At 40.1% G+C, this 16,808-nt stretch overlaps 1 protein-coding gene across 2 annotated transcripts in view; it reads left to right on the top strand.

The window, feature by feature from the left end:
- LOC126176108 (S-adenosyl-L-methionine-dependent tRNA 4-demethylwyosine synthase TYW1-like) overlaps positions 1–16,808 on the top strand; it is a 120,127-nt gene that overhangs the window by 25,812 nt on the left and 77,507 nt on the right. For both annotated transcript variants that reach the window (XM_049923256.1, XM_049923248.1), the window contains exons 3-4: positions 10,032–10,136; positions 10,549–10,743. In XM_049923256.1, the coding sequence (XP_049779213.1) occupies positions 10,032–10,136; positions 10,549–10,743 (300 nt within the window). The remainder of the gene's footprint in view (positions 1–10,031; positions 10,137–10,548; positions 10,744–16,808) is intronic.

Genomic DNA, 16,808 nt, shown 5'->3' with positions numbered 1-16,808 from the left:
TCTTGCTATGCAGACCGTGCCACTCTTCTCCATCTTTACTGTGCTCTGCTCTTGTCTAGACCAGATTATGGTAGTCAGGTTTATGGCTCAGTGGCTTCTTGCACTCTGTACAAATACTTGCCCAGTTCACCATTGTGAGGTGCATATGGTTGTAGGTGCCTTTCACACTTGTCCCATTGACAGGCTCCTCGCGGAAGTGGGGATTATCCCTCTACAAATACGACACAGCCAACTCTTGGTTCCTTATGCGATCGCCGTTCGCCAATTCCCTGATCATCTTGTGTATTCTGTCCTCTTTGCGAATGAGGGATGTCTCCCTCCTGACAACAGCCCAACGGTGAGATTGCCAGTTGGAATAAATCTCACTTTCCCCCATCAGCATTCCATCTCCACTCACTGGAATGTGCCCTGTGTCTTTCCTCCCACACCCCCCTTGGATGGTGCCTAAACCACAGATTAGGACCGACATATTCCAAGGTCCTGAGATCTCTGTTGCCCCTGTAGTTTCCCAGTGTCTTATACGTGCTATCCTCGCAGAATTATGGAGTGCCACCATATTCTACACTGATGGTTCTAAGACAGTAGATAAGGTGGGACATGCGTCGATGTCTCCTACTGGCTTAAAACGCTATTTATTGCCGGCATCATGTAATTTATTGACAGCAGAGCTTCTAGCCATTCACAGAGCATTCAATTTTGTTTCTCAGGCTTCCCTCCATAGTGTTTTGATTTGTACTGACTCAGTGAGTAGCTTGCAGGCTATTAACCAATGCTGCTCTCGTCACCCTTTGATCTCTGCTATCCATGACCTTCTCTCTGCCCTTGACCGTACTGCCTACTCAGTTGTCTTCCTCTGGGTCCCAAGTCATGTGGACATCCCACGGAATAAACTGGCTGACCATTTGGCTAGAGAACCAGATAATTAACTCCATTCTGTTTCATGATTTCAGCTGCAGATATGTGGATCTATGTCATATCTCTCTTTGCCCAAAGATGGAATGACTACTGCAGTTTGGTACTCTTCTTCCACTTCTCTCGGAAGGAGTCCACTGTTTTATTCCATCTACGCATTGGTCATACCAGGCTCGCCCATTGTTTCCTCCTGCATATCGAACCACCCAACAATGTGGTTGTGGAGCCAGAGTAAAAGTGTCTGACATAATGGTGGAATGTTCCCTTTTTTTGCCCATTGTGCTATAGTCTTCCAGATCCCTTAATTTCAATAATAGCAACAATTCACATATTGTTGAACTGGTCCTCAGTTTCCTCCATGAAAGTGGTTATTATTTCCAGATATAAGGTTTTGCTTTACTACTGGAGCAGGGGCAGGGTGGTTGGGATTGGGGTGTCTCTTCTAGTCTTCTTGGTCTGGGACTCCCTGACTTCTCCCCCGTGGAAAGACCACTCTTTTTTTCCATTTTTAGGTTTGGTCTCACATTTTCTGCATTTTACTGTTTGTGTTTTAACTTCATTGTTTTATTGTTTGACCTTTGACTGGATCTGTCCACTTTTAGTGGACCCCTCTTTCTTCTGTGAGTCACGTCAGAATCGTGGGACTGATGAAGACCTCGCTGTTTGGCCTTGTAACCCCTCTCAGTTAAGCAGTCAGTGAACTTGAAATTATTCATTTTTCCATGGAGTCCAGCATCAATCAAACCTGCTTTACAACCTTGAGAAACAATGTTGTAAATGCCGTATGAAAAGAATCAGTTATTGACAAAATTATTTGGATAGATAAAAAAAAAAAAATCTACTCACCAAGCGGGGGTAGAACACGCACATAAGACGGCTGTAATTGGTAAGCTTTCAGAACCAGTGGCTTCTCCTTCCTTACCCTTCAACCCTTCTGCCTGAAGGAGCAGCCACTGGCTCCAAAAGCTTGCTAATTACAACTGTCTTTTATGTGTGTGTTCTGCTGCCACTTGGTGAGTGGATTTTTTATCTATCCAATTAAATAATATTATGAAAATGATAGTTGCTACTCGCCCTATAGCAGAGATGCTGGATCACAGATAGGCACAACAAAAAGACTGTTAATGCTATGGTCAAAGTTGTCCTCTGTATGTTCAGTGTCATCTGTGCAAATAGTGCAAGACAGTGCAATGTAGTTCCTGGAGACAGGCCTGTGCCTTCTGCTTTTTTTTCCAGCAATGTAAACACTTCATGTTTTTATAACAACATGACCATCTATAATGAGTAACGAAACACTTAAGAGCACAAAACTTCTCTTTATGTTGCTGATTTCCAACGAATTTTGGCTTACCCCTTTGATAGTGTGGACCATCCCCCATTATTTGGCAGGTTTTGCCATTCTGGGCGCCCTTGCTAATGAAAGATTTGTAACCATAATGAAAGCCCATCTTAAAAACCTCGGTTCTTCTGTGACTGAGAACCCACTCTATTTGCTGTGTTTGTTCAAAAATCTGCACAGATAAACTTTCTATCAATGTTGGGTTATTTAAGCTGATAAGGTCATTCTGAAACCCTGAGTCTGGTGTATGAATGATAAGCACGTCAAGGCATTTTAAAGATTTCTATAGATGGTAACTTTGAAAATACTTTTTTGACAAATATATGGCTGTGATACCCCATATGAAGAAAATGATGGACAAGCATGTGCCTGACCGCTGAATTGGTGTAAGAAAGATTATAGTCCTCATTTTCATGCTTCATACTTGGGAGACCTTGGAGCATGGCTAACCATTCCTTGAGAGATTGTCCGCATGCTGCAACCACTATAGTTTTATTTTCAAAATATTCAGTGGATTTGTCCTTCACTTCTGCATAACCTAAAATGTATGGGTCTTTATCCAGAAGCAACTGCTGCACCAAACCTTAGGTAAGAGTTACAGGATTGTATAATAAGAAAGCTCGTTTGTAACCGTTGTCCTCTGTGCAGTGAAGTGTTGGACCAGTCTAAATATGTAGCTGTGCCAAGTTTCCTTTGCCGCATCAAATGGGTGTAATGCTGGTGGGATCCCCTGACTTCCCCTTGCTGTTGGTTCCATTCATCTAGCCTTTGTAACGTCTTTTCCTGGATAGAATGAACTGCAAGGTGTGTAAGATTTGTATTGTGTACTGAATTTGCTACGCTACCTGAAATTAATTGAACACAGATTAATATTCTCAGCCAGAATTCCTAGACAAACTTGATGAGACAAGGAGTGAAGAAGAGTTCCAGTACTAAATGTAGCACAGAAAGTTACAGAGTTCATGGTATAATGGTATCAACGCCCTCAACGATCACTGTCTCTCATTAAAACCCAAAACTCATATTCAGCTAAGAATTCCTCTTTTGGTACTCGCAACAATCTTTCACGCAGTTGGTCTAGCAGTGGGCGAATTTTGAAAAGTTTGTCATGGTTGGGTTCACCAACGGGAACTAGATTACTGTTATCACAGAAGTGTATGAAACGCTGTATTTCTTCCAGTTCAGGTACAACACTCTTTTGAATTTGGCCTGACTGAGACTAATTTCGGTACACAATAGTCACTTGCCAGAAGTAAACACTGTTCAGATCTAAGTCTGTTACTGTCATCTTTGAGCGATTGTGACTATGGTGACTATACCCGTGGACTGGAGACTTTATGAAGGTGGTAGACTGCTGGTACCTTGCTGGGGTGAGAGTTAAACAGCCACTTGGGTTGATACTGGGAATTTGTGGTGTTTGCTGCGGCAACCTAACGATATTGTGCATCTGCTCATGGACTTCTTAGCGAGAGCAATTTCATCCCTCTGCCTTACTGTTGCATGTGATGGAGGCACACAATATTGTGTGGTCAGCACTAGCGGCGTCTGTGGAAGACCAATGAAGAACTCATTGCTCTGGTTTTGCCTTGATATAGGCTGAACGTACATGCTGCACATGACAGAAAGGTGGACTACATGGCAGGAGTTGTGCTGTGGACACAACAAATGTACTGAGATAGTCCCTGCAGTTGCGATAAACACTACATCCAAGTAGTGCACTGATTAATGCTACTTTCTAGTAAGTTGGCTGGATCACCGGTGAAGTCCTGATGTGGCTGACATCATGAATCCCTTCCCTTCCCTTTCATTTCTCTCCTCTCCACCTTCAATTTTCAGAAAACGTATCACACCTGCGGATTCTGCAGACGTGTCTGAAAGCACGACCATGAAGCATTTGAATAATTGAGTTGCCTCGATGGTCCATGAATCCGCCAGCTTCATTGTGAATGCACAATCACATTAGACCTGCAGGAATCTCAAAGTAGTGAGCATGGAGGACATGGACAGGGACTGCTGGCAGGTGGCGCAATACCTGTGCCGGTGAAACATTACTATTGACAGTTCACATTACGTCAAGTTAGGTTGGCTGTGCTGCAGTGGGGATGGTTGCAACAGTAGTCCACACATAGCAGTCATGGTTTTCCATTCCACTCATAAATGTAAAATATTAAGAATAACAATGTGTATAAGAAATTAATTTTGACTTGATACCGCAATGACAGCAAGTAAACAATAAATAATATAAATATAATCATAACAAAGCACACACTATTGATACTGTAACAAAGAAGTACAGAAAATAATTATTTGATGATGATTGATTCTTGAAAACAATACGATACATAATTTACCAAATAAATAATAACTGAGATGTAACTTCCAGCTCTACATTTTATAATGACAGTGATGCAATAAATAACAGATATCCATGGCTTTTCACTCACCATTTTACAGCAACAGTGATGCTATTCCATCCAGCTCGCCATCATCACTGTAGTCAGAATCAGCGCCGAAACAATCTTCATGGTCATCATCACAAACACAAATGAAATAAATGTCTTTGCTGTGCAATAATGTGTTTTAAACAGTAACAATATGCGCTTTTTCTAACAGGACTTTGTGTTCATCTAGTGCTTTGTAACTGAAATCCATACTTTGCAGCCCAATTTTTAGTGACATTTTCCCACACCTGAAAAGTCCTTTTTTAACAACACTAGTAACTTTACTTTGGTAGTCTTTCCTGCTGTAGCATAAATATGGCTGCGAATTGCACCAGTGCTTTTTCTTCTTTCCTGTGGTATAAAAATATATTATCTGATCCACAAGACTCAGAATCATGATGTCTCATGGCTACATTTTTCAGCTTTTGCAAGAACACTCTCTTGCTTCTATTTTTCTTACATAAATTCCAAGAGCTTTCAATGTTCGTTCCACAACTTTATCAGCAGGAACTGATGGTTGTCCATGAATATTTGTGTATTCTTTCTTCTGCTTGTGAAACTCTCAAGTTTTCTGTAGTAATTTAAGTGCCTCACAGTCTAGCAGCACACCTTGACTCAAAGGATTGTTACTAGACGAACGAAGTTTTCTAGAGTATCAGAATTTTCTAAACCAGAGTGAACCAAAGCACAGTACAATGCAAGCACATGGTAGAAACCATACACAATGCATGCTGTTTATGTTTACATTAAACAAAGCCAGTAACTCAGGAGCTTTGACTCCATGACCAGCAGTTTTTACCACACCAAGCACCTCATCTTCTCGTTCTTCACTTGTTAAGCTTGTACTCTGTCAACTTGAAATGAATACATCAAGTGCAAAGTTTGAGTGGCCTCAGTATAGATTGGAATCTGGGTCGGCGAGGGGCGTACTGAGATGTCTGCGCAGTTTCGATAAACACTATGTCTGGATGGTGCAGTTGTTATCACAACTGCCTAGTAAGCAGGAGATCACGGTTTGGCACACATTTTCACTATGTGCCACTGACTCCACATAAAGTTCCGATGAAGCTTGCTCCCTTCACTTTTTTTTTTTTTTTTAAAAACCTGTACATTTCCTTAAACGTCAGTAATATGCAGAATGAGATTTTCACTCTGCAGTGGAGTGCGCGCTGATATGAAACTTCCTGGCAGATTAAAACTGTGTGCTGGACCGAGACTCGAACTCGGGACCTTTTGCGGGCAAGTGCTCTACCAACTGAGCTACCCAAGCACGACTCGTGCCCCGTCCTCACAGCTTTACTTCCGCCAGTACCTCGTCTCCTACCTTCCAAACTTTACAGAAGCTCTCCTGCGAAACCTGCAGAACTAGCACTCCTGAAAGAAAGGATATTGCGGAGACATGGCTTAGCTCCAGCCTAAGGGATGTTTCCAGAATGGCACATAGTAGTTCTGCAGGTTTCGCAGGAGAGCTTCTGCAAAGTTTGGAAGGTAGGAGACGAGGTACTGGCAGAAGTAAAGCTGTGAGGACGGGGCGTGAGTCGTGCTTGGGTAGCTCAGTTGGTAGAGCACTTGCCCACGAAAGTCAAAGGTCCCGATTTCAAGTCTCGGTCCGGCACACAGTTTTAATGCGCCAGGAAGTTTCATATCAGTAATATGGTTTTTAATTTTCTTGTTTGCAATAAAGATCACATCTGAATTTCCTCTCTGCTCAGTTCCTCTCCAGTAAAAGTTCTAATTTTCATTGTATTTGGTCTTCAGTTTTTCTTCCACCACCACCACCACCACACCACCACCACCACCACCACACTGTGGATATCCCACTTTATAGGCCATAAATAAAAACTTATAGAAACAGTTTGGTTTATAAAGTCTTTGTTATTGTCTAATTAACCAAACTTTTTGTAGCAAGCTGTGTGTGTGTGTGTGTGTGTGTGTGTGTGTGTGTGTGTGTGTGTGTGTGTGCGCGCGCGCGCGCAGAAGTAGTTGGATGAGCCTTCCCACAAAAAGTTGTCTACTACTCTCAGTACAGTTTCAGTCCTGGTGCCGTGTGTAGATTTCAGTACACTACACCACAATTTAACTATCGTATTTTATATTCAGACAGTCTGGCAGAGGTTAGTTTACTAGCTTACCTGTCCTTGGTTTTATCAGATGATGTGACTGATCTGGTAAGACTTTCAGGATTTTGTGGAATCTTTAACTTACTCCCAAAATTACTTGGAGTTAGGTTATAATGTGCTCTCAAGGTGTATGACTTTAACCAATTTTTGTGAGTGATCTACCAGACACAGTTTTACATTCTTCATGATTGGTTATCTACATTTACATCAATATTATACAAACCACTTAGAAGTGCAGGGCAGAGGGTATGTCCCATTGTACCAGTTCATTAAGCGTTCTTCCTGTTCCATTCACATACTGAGCATTGGAAGAATAATTTTTTTTGAATGCCTCTATGCGTTCTATAATTATTTTAATATCCTCACAATCCCTATGTGAGTGATACTTAAGGGTTGAAAATAAGTGAATGCTATTGGCCTTCAGGTGTTGAGCAGCAACTTCCCCTTTTTACTGGGGAAAATAAACCATTCACTGCATTATATTGAAAGTGATAGAGCTGTTTGGGATTATGTGCTGCATTTTTAAATCACTGGAAATAATAGATCATCAACATGGAAGTGTACGCATTTGTAAACCTATCAGGAAAACATTAGTTGTAATTCTAATTCATTAAACCACATTTTACCTAGGACAAATTGCAGAAATTTTATTTATATGTTTCGTTCCACTATGGTCTGTTGTGCATTATTATGAACTTCCACCATAATATTGTCAACAGCAAGTTTTTACTTCACACTGTTAACAAAGCTCGCTTAAAAATCGTTCTGTTTGTATACCCTTGTATCCTAGGCTATGAAGCGAAATGATGAGACAATCAGAATAGTCTCGATGTCTGGCAGGTACTTCTTCGAATTAAGGTTAATGGTAATCCACCTTGCTCTGTGATGATTTTGTGATACAGTAATACTCTGATGAGCCAAAACATTGTGACCACTGCCCACAAGACTGACACCTGATGACATTGTGGGCATGTGACACGGTAAGGAAAGTATGTTTAACAGTGATTTAATATCAGTGTGAAGCATCTTTAGGCCACATTATAGAAATTTTGTTTTCGCACGTGATATTTAAGCATGTATTAGCTCTGCTGGTTCAATTTGTCAACAGGACATGAGCATGGAGAATAGTCATTTAAGAATTTTAAGTCCACTTCACCTTTCAGACAATGTTTGTTGTGTAAAGAAAAATGGTTGTACTGCCTTGCTCTTGTAAGTGCCTGTCACATAATTTCAATTGAGTAATTGCCCATGGTACTTCTGTTGCACCCTTCAGTGACGAATACAGCCACTTTTGTCCGGGTGGGATATTGCACTTCATGGGAGGGGAGGGGGTGTTTTAGGCTTCAAATTTTAGTGAGACTATAATAAAAAAATTAGCAATGGCAGTAATATTTAAAATTTGCTCTTAATACCTGATATTTAATCAAATTGTATGTTAGTGCTAAATAGGCTAGCCTACATTAATCAATCATCTTAAAGAATGAAGTTATGAGAATCAATAAAAAACTATTATTGCATGCAGTTAATTATATTTACAGGAAATTATTGTGTCAAGGCTTTCATTATAGCATATTTGTTGATGATATCATCAATGACAATTTTGTGGGTTCCTCATCCCCTTCTGTTGGAATCATTCACACAAACTTGAAGTCTATCCAACCCATCCTTTTGTTAATTTTGTCATCACCCTATTCATTGTACGGAATGAACTTTCTATGCTGGAGGTGGAGACAGGAATGCACGGCACATGCCTGAGTGAGTGTCCTTAGTGTTTCACAGCCCATTTCAGCCCTTAAGATAAATGAAGCCACTAAGGAAAAGAATTTATTTTTTGAATTGTATAATTTTGGTTGTCTAGAGCCTCACAAAAGCAATTTAATAATTCTGAAGTAGTGTGTTTGCTAATATGTGTGGACTTTTCACTCTGAAATGTAACACACTTGATGTATTTGATGTCACTTTTCAGTACTATCTTAAAAGTTAGAGATTCATACTTTTTTGAATAAGGGATTTCTTCTTTGCTAAAGAAACACAGAGTTTGAATTAAAGAAGACACTGCTTGCTGATTTAAAACTTTTCACTTTAATTTTACTTAATTATCTACTCATGAAATGGAGTGTTTAATCCCTGTAATTCACAGCTTTTGTATGTTTCTCTGACTTGGCATGCTTTTCCAGTGTTTCCGTTCTTCCAGTAGCTTTTTCTAAATTTAATGAAATATGGAGGAGTGAACGCTCTCTTGTTTTCCTACAGCATCAGTATAATTTTTTAAATGCGATTCCACATAGTTTGCAAAAAGCTTCACCCAGATTGTGATCAGAGTACTACTAATTGTACCTACAATCCCATTTTTTCTGGTACTTACATCTTGTATTCAACACTTTCTTTAGGATGATGACTTAATTATAGGTAATTTTTTGTCCAAAGGCAAAAGAAGACTAATTGAAGATTCAGTAAGCAATTCACCAGTGTAATCACTAGCATTTCTTTCAATAGACTGTCTCCTGCAATAAGTTGAGCATTTCAACCTTGTGTTTTGGCACTAACTCTTCTTTTTATACAATGGATTGATCAGTACATACAAAGTTGTCATGACTTGTCCATTATGGGTTCAAAACTCCGCAAACAGGTGAAATTTATCAAAACAATAAATGCTTATTAGTTATTGCACTATGCCAAACTCTGACAATAGTTTAAATTTGCACATTAGTTTGACTTCTACTATTATATACAAATTGAGATGAATATCTTTTTTGGGGGGGTTGGGAGGGAGATTCCCCCCCCTTTTCACCCCTTAATTGATCGCTGGTACCCTTGTTACCCCAAAACACTTGTTCGGGGTTCTTGTGGTATTCACTTTGATCAGAAATATTGGATTTCTGAGCAGACTCCAAATTTAGGGTGATTGATATTAGGTTCTTACTTGTGGTGGGAAAATGATTTCATGGGAATTAATGAAGCAAGGGGGGAAAAGTTATTGAGAGACAGTTGGTGTGAAACGAGGAGAGTTACTGATGCACAGCAATACATCATTATGCTATGGTTTCATTCTCAGTCTACTTACTTTGTTCTGTATCATATTTTAAATGTGACAGCATTGTATTACTAAATAATTGCAAAGTGTAGTTAAATATTTATCTGATTTTTAGTGACCATAGGGAACCTGTATATATAGACAGGTAAAAATCCTATAATAAAGTGGGTGCATTTTATTTTCAGGCTTTTGCTTCACAACTTTGTGACAGGATAAAGGCAGCTAAAAATACATCAGTTAAAGTAGTTGATTTGGCAAGCTATGATCCAGAAGATAACCTTGTGAATGAGGTAGGTCTTGAAATTAACTCTATAAAAATAGTTATAATGTGATTTGGTTTTTTGCTCTGTATTTTTAGTGTAATAACCCTTTTAGTGTTTAGTACAGTCTTAATAAAATGGTTACCTTTGTTGTGATAAATCCTTCGTCTATGAAAAAGTATCTGACCCATGTGTAAATCTTATTAGCTTGAAGTAACTTCATTTTGATTGATCAATGTCAGCTACAACAGTAATACTTTATTGTTATAACTTCTGTGCCATTTGCACATCTACTTTGATACATCTCTTTAAATCAAGAAACAGAGACTACTTCAAGTGAAATTACATTTTGTGGAAGTAAGGAGGAGAGTGAGTAAATGTGGGGTCTCACGATAACAATCCACAAGTATGATTGTTAATTATGTAAATTTGTTTTCCACAGTGTACTGGAAACATTTTATCAGTGTTCCTGTTGCCAACACACAATGAAGGAAAACCACCAGAGGGAGGGTCTTGGTTTTACACCTGGCTGGAAGAGGCCGTGAATGACTTCAGATTGTCCAGAGGCATATTAAAAGACATGAAATATGCTGTATTTGGTCTTGGAAATTCACAATATGGCGAAAATTACAATGTGGTAAGCATCTTTGCATGTGTAGTTACATTCTTTCCTCTCTTCAGGCAAGTTTTGGAAAACATGCAGTACTTCAATATAATTTTGGAATCTTTCCTGGTGTGCAGCTGCTTTTAGTCTCATAAGAGCTTTCTTGACAGCGGCTGGTGACCATGTGTAATTAGGTATTCAAGAAAGAACGTGAATAACAGCTAATTTTGTTGAACTGAGAATATGATTAATTGTAGGGCATATAATTAGATAAATAATTGATTTTTGAAAAGAGAAAAAATTCCCCTCACAAAGTTAAACTTTAAAAGAATTGGTTTACGAGTGTGATCCACGGTGTGTGTGTGTGTGTGTGTGTGTGTGTGTGTGTGTGTGTGTGTGTGTGTGTGTGTGTGTGGGCACGCGCGCGCGCATACCTGTCCTTTTTCCCCCCCCTAAGGTAAGTCTTTCCGCTCCCGGGATTGGAATGACTCCTTACCCTCTCCCTTAAAACCCACATCCTTTCGTCTTTCCCTCTCCTTCCCTCTTTCCTGATGAAGCAACAGTGGGTTGCAAAGGCTTGAAATTTGAGTGTGTGTGTTTTTTATTGTGTCTATCTCCCCTGACTTGCGGTTCTGGGTGACTTTTCCAAAATCTGTCCCTTTTCCTAGATCTCTCCAGTCCTATTCTTTCACCGCTCATCCTTTCCCTTCACCCTTTTGCCTGAAGAAGGAGTGACTGGCTCTGAAAGTTTGCCTAATTATAACTTTGTTTTATGTATGTGTTCTGCCACTGCTCAGTGAGTAGATATTTTCTCTCTCCTGGTGTATTATATTGTCAAAAACTGATTGTTTTCCATAACATAACTCATTAGATGAAAATGAAACAGCTTACTGCACAGTCACTTGTTAACTACTTCACCAAATGTTTTCATGATTTGTATGATCTTAAGATGGAAAGTATGAAAACTGGACTGTTTTAGTTGTTGGTGAACAGCACAATTTTTGCAAGAACAAGCCAAATGACGAATAGTGTAATCTTGTGCCGATCAAATGTCCTTTTGGTCCGGAAAAACACCTTTGTGTAGGAAACATGGATAATGGGGGTGCAGAAGAGGTATGAAGCTGGGAGAGTAACGCATAGCATGGCAGTGGTGGAGGAAAATGCTGGAGTGCTGCCTGTGGGAGTATGCAGGAATGTGGTGGGGAAAAGATGGTGGGCTTCTAGGTACAGCTTAGGGAAGGCTTTGCTGGGGGTAGGGGAAAGGAGAGGAGGAGAGGGACTACACAGGTAACTCAGGGTGATCGATGGCATGTGTGAGGGTGAAGTAAAGCAGAGAAGTAGAGGCAAATGGAGGACAGGGACTAGCAGTGGTTGAGGGCAGGGGGTGTGCAGGAATAAATGATACATTGGCAGGAAAGGTCCCACTGACGCCATTCAGGGAGGCTTGTTAGTAGGAAGGATCCAGATACTATGAAGCAACTGTTGAAGTCAAATACACATTATTGCTTGTAATTCCAGGAATAATTATATGTGTAGGGAGTATGTGGGATGCAGGACACTGCAGCTATGAGACTATGGGGATGCCTTGCTGTGTACTGTACACACATCAAAAAGTTTTGCAACACCCCGGTTCCCAGAACTCCTGAAGATAGTTACTGACTGAGGATATTGTATCACAGACAAAGTCCCTTTGACTGTTCAGAGATGTCACTAAACACACCCAAAAATGTAAACAACCATGCAAGAGCAGCGCCTATTAGGCGGAGGGGGTCCGGCAGCCGATGAGTTCCAGTCATTCTACCAGGAAGTAGTTACATGGCTCGTGTTGTCTGTAGTTCCACCATGCCAAGACGGTCAATACTGCAGTTTGATTGCGTCCACATTGTTACATTGTGCCAGGAAGGGCTCTCAACAAGGGAAGTGTCTAGGCGTCTCGGAGTGAACCAAAGCGATGTTGTTTGGACATGTAGCAGATAACAGAGAGACAGCAACTGTCGATGACATGCCTTGCTCAGGCCGCCCAAGGGTTACTACTCCAGTGGATGACCGCTACCTACAGATTATGGCTCGGAGGAACCTGACTGCAACACCACCATGTTGAATAATGCTTTTCGTGCAACCACAGGACATTGTGTCACGACTCAAACTGTGCGCCAAAGGTAGCATAATGCGCAACTTCACTACTGACGTCCATGGTGAGGTCCATCTTTGCTACAAAGAGACCATGCAGCACAATACAGATGGGCCAAACGACATGCCAAATTGACCCTCGGGATTGGCATCACGTTCTCTTCACGTATGAGTGTTGCTTATGCCTTCCACCAGACAGTCGTCAGAGATGTGTTTGGAGGCAACCTGGTCAGGCTGAACGCATTACACACTGTCCAGTGAGTGCAGAAAGGCGGAGGTTCCCTGCTGTTTTGGTGTGGCATTATGGGGGGCCGACGTATGCCGCTGATGGTCATGGAAAGCACCGTAACGGCTGTACGATATGTGAATGCCATCCTCCGGACGATAGTGCAACCATATCGACAGCATATTGGCGACGCACCTCATGGATGACAATTCGTGCCCCCATCGTGCACATCTTGTGAATGACTTCCTTCAGGATAATTACATTGCTCGACTAGAGTGGCCAGCATGTTTTCCAGACATGAACCCTACCAAACATGCCTGAGATAGATTGAAAAGGGCCCTTTATGGACGATGTGACCCACCAGCCACTCTGAAGGATCTACGCTGAATCACCGTTGAGTAGTGTGTCTATTTCTACCAACCTTGATGAACTTGGGGATAGTATGCCACAATGAATACAGGCATGCATCAATGCAAGAGGATGTGCTACTGTATATTAGAGGTACTGGTATGTATTACAGCAATTTGGACCACCACCTCTGAAGGGCTCGCTGTATGGTAGTACAACATGCAATGTATTGTTTTCTTGAGCAATATAAAAGATGGAAATGATGTTTTTGTTGATCTCTATTCCAATTTTCTGTACAGGTTCTGGAACTCTCTGAACTGAGGTGATGTAAAACTTTTTTTGATGTGTGTTTATTGGTGGGATGATTGCTCCAGGGCGGCACAGAAGTCAGTGTGTCATAGGGTGTGTGCTAAATGGGTGGAAAGTGTGTGCAGTTTGGGAGACAAATGGAAGTAAAGGAGAGTAGAAAAAGAGAAATGCAAATACTGAATAGTGTAATGGAATAGAGGGAAACAGTATTAGGTTGTGAATGAAAGAGGAGCCAATGGGCAACATCCAATAATCGAAAACTGAGGTTAGAATAGCAGTATGAGTATTACGATAGATTGATAACCGCTGCATAGAGGTGCTATTCAACAGTGGTTAGGCATGTTTAATTGTAGACTGTCTGATTTTAGCTATCGCGCATGCACACGGTACTGTGTAAGGTAAACAAGGGTGGTTTGATAAGTTGTTAAAAAAAGCAAGGAGAAAATGTTTGTCTTGTAAACAACTCGCCTTACTCAGATAACTTACGAGAATGCAGCCAGGTGACATCAACAGGAGCACTCCCTGTCATTTTCAAGCAAAACTGCAGCAAGTAATTGCTGTGCAAGGGAATTTAAAACTTTGGTTTTCAGAGACACTCTGGAAAATAACACTCTCACACACTGTAATTACTAGGAGAAGGGAGAGAGCATGACTCCATGCAGAATTTCAGCAGAAACACCACCTCGAGGTATAAGGTTGCTTGCTAATTTAATTTCAATAGTTTCCTTAATAACACCATTCCAATTGCTGGAAGTATGTAAGAATCTCTGTGTTATATTCCACAGGATGACTGTTGCCAAGATAATGTTCTGCAAAGACCAGTCTGCTTGGCTGTTGTAAGCATGTGTGCCACTTATGCTCAGTACACCGGTCCTCCAAACTCCTGTTAATCTGACCAATATAAAACATGCCGCAATTGCGAGGAATATGGTAGACACCTGCCTTACACAAAGAAAGATCACCTTTACGGAACCTAAAAGGACCCTGATTGTATGTTGTGGTCAGAAAACACATTCACATCATACTTCCACAAGTCTATGGCCTCCTTACACTGGGAGCATTTCGAACAAGATTTGTCATATTCATTAACCTAAAAGTAAATGGATGGTGCAGAGTCTATCCCTTCAAATGAAAATGTTTAGTAACAGCCTGAAACTCTGTTGCCTCCATTTTCAGTCGTAGACAACACACTGACCAATACATATGGCTGTCAACAATGAACTGTATTGTACATTATTGGAATTCTTTATTCGATCATTGGAATAATCAAGCTTACCAGCTATGAAGATGCAAAAAAATGTTCCATTCTTTCATGGAAATTTACCGGACTTATCACAAGCCCTATTCTGTATCATTCATACCGATCGGTGTGATAGGTTAGCCTTGGTAGTGAAGTCATTTTGCTTTGTTAACTGCAGTTCCTATTGTGTAAGCTTCTGAGATCTGTTACCGATCGGTCCGCCTATCGATCTTTTGGCAGCTCTACCAAGAGGTGGTTAGGTTTTGGTATGACCACTTGTTTGGTTCGATGTGGTTAGGTTTTGGTATGACCACTTGTTTGGTTCGATGTGGTTTGTTTAGAGATAGAATTTGTATTTAGTTTTGGATTTAGTGATTATGTTTTACTGAAAAATCATCCGAGTGGGAAGTGAGTTCATAATAGACTGTTTTCCTTTGTTAGAAATATGGTTTGTGTCATTGTTACTGTGAAAGATTATAACATCAAAAGAACATTTTCGGTTAATATTCTCAAAAATACTTGTTATTTTTATGTAAATAAGAGTTTAAAAATCATTAAATTTCAAGATGTCAGCTCTGCTTACATATATTAGAAGAGTGTTAGCTGAAACTACAAGTGACTTTAAGTATATTCTCCTGCAGATGATTTAGTTATTAAAAGTGTTTACAAGTTTTAAGCAGCAATGGAAAAGGAATTTTGTGAAGCGTGATAGTGGAAACCTTCAAAAATTTCATGCAACTATGGCTTACACATGCATCATTCTGCAACGAAGTCGGCTTGTGTCCCTCTCCATTAAACTCATTAAAAATAGAAAACACGCTGCATAGTGGTTGTCATGACCAAGTGGTTAAGGCAAGATAAAGGTCGTAGGTTCATTTTTTTTCCTCTTTGTGCTTGTACCATATTCTGAGACTTCGTCATTTGTGGAAGTTAAGTATTTTTTTGGCATTATTTGTTGTTATTTACGTATAAGAGCATGCTTTCTTAGTAATGAGTATCTTCAATTTTGTGACTTCTATTTTGTTTAAAAAATGAAAGATGAAATTGCTGTGCTTGAAAAAACTGACAGTGAAATTTATATTTTTTCTTGTCACAAATAATTCACTTATTTTTTTTTGTCTCTCTCTCTCTCTCTCTCTCTCTCTGAATATGTAGCGATATCAGCGTGTGTGGTTAGACAGGAATCTAAGAGCACAGCTTAAATAACTATGAATGAAACTAGCTGCAATCATCTTTATGCTCTTGCGTATCACAAGTATTTACCTGTGATCAGACAGAGATGAAGGATTCCCACCATATTACTTTTATATTATACCACTATATATGAAACATTTTGATTTATCAAACGCAGGTTATAAACTTCGATGTCCTTGTGTAGCTGCATTCGCCACTTTCTCTCGAAAAGGCTTTTTAAATGTGGTTTATAAGAACCAAATCGTTGATGTATTACATTGGGAAGTTGGCTAATTGATCATTTTAACCTCTTGGAGTGAGTTACAACCACATTCTGCATGTCTTCTTATTCTAAAAACCAATTATTCGGATGTTTTTAATACTATATTTGTGCAGTGTGGCACTACACACCATTCGCAACTCATTTTCTGAAACATAAAATCAAAAATAAGATGTCAGTGTGAATGAGAATAAAATGACACAATACGGCATTTATGAGAATTTACAGAACACACTCAAGTACCCTGTTGTTGTTATCCATGCATGGAAACCACGTGGTCAAGGAAATTGAACAGTAGTACGTACTCTAAACACCCTTTTTGATGCTATGAAGAATATAGCTTGCCTATGTCAGCTGCTAGCCCCCTTGGGTTCATGGTACTGTGCCTGCTG

Source organism: Schistocerca cancellata, chromosome 1 (assembly GCF_023864275.1).
Source record: "Schistocerca cancellata isolate TAMUIC-IGC-003103 chromosome 1, iqSchCanc2.1, whole genome shotgun sequence".
NCBI lineage: Eukaryota > Metazoa > Arthropoda > Insecta > Orthoptera > Acrididae > Schistocerca > Schistocerca cancellata.
The sequence above is the reverse complement of the archived record's forward strand: the minus strand, read 5'-3'. Positions and strand labels throughout refer to the sequence as shown.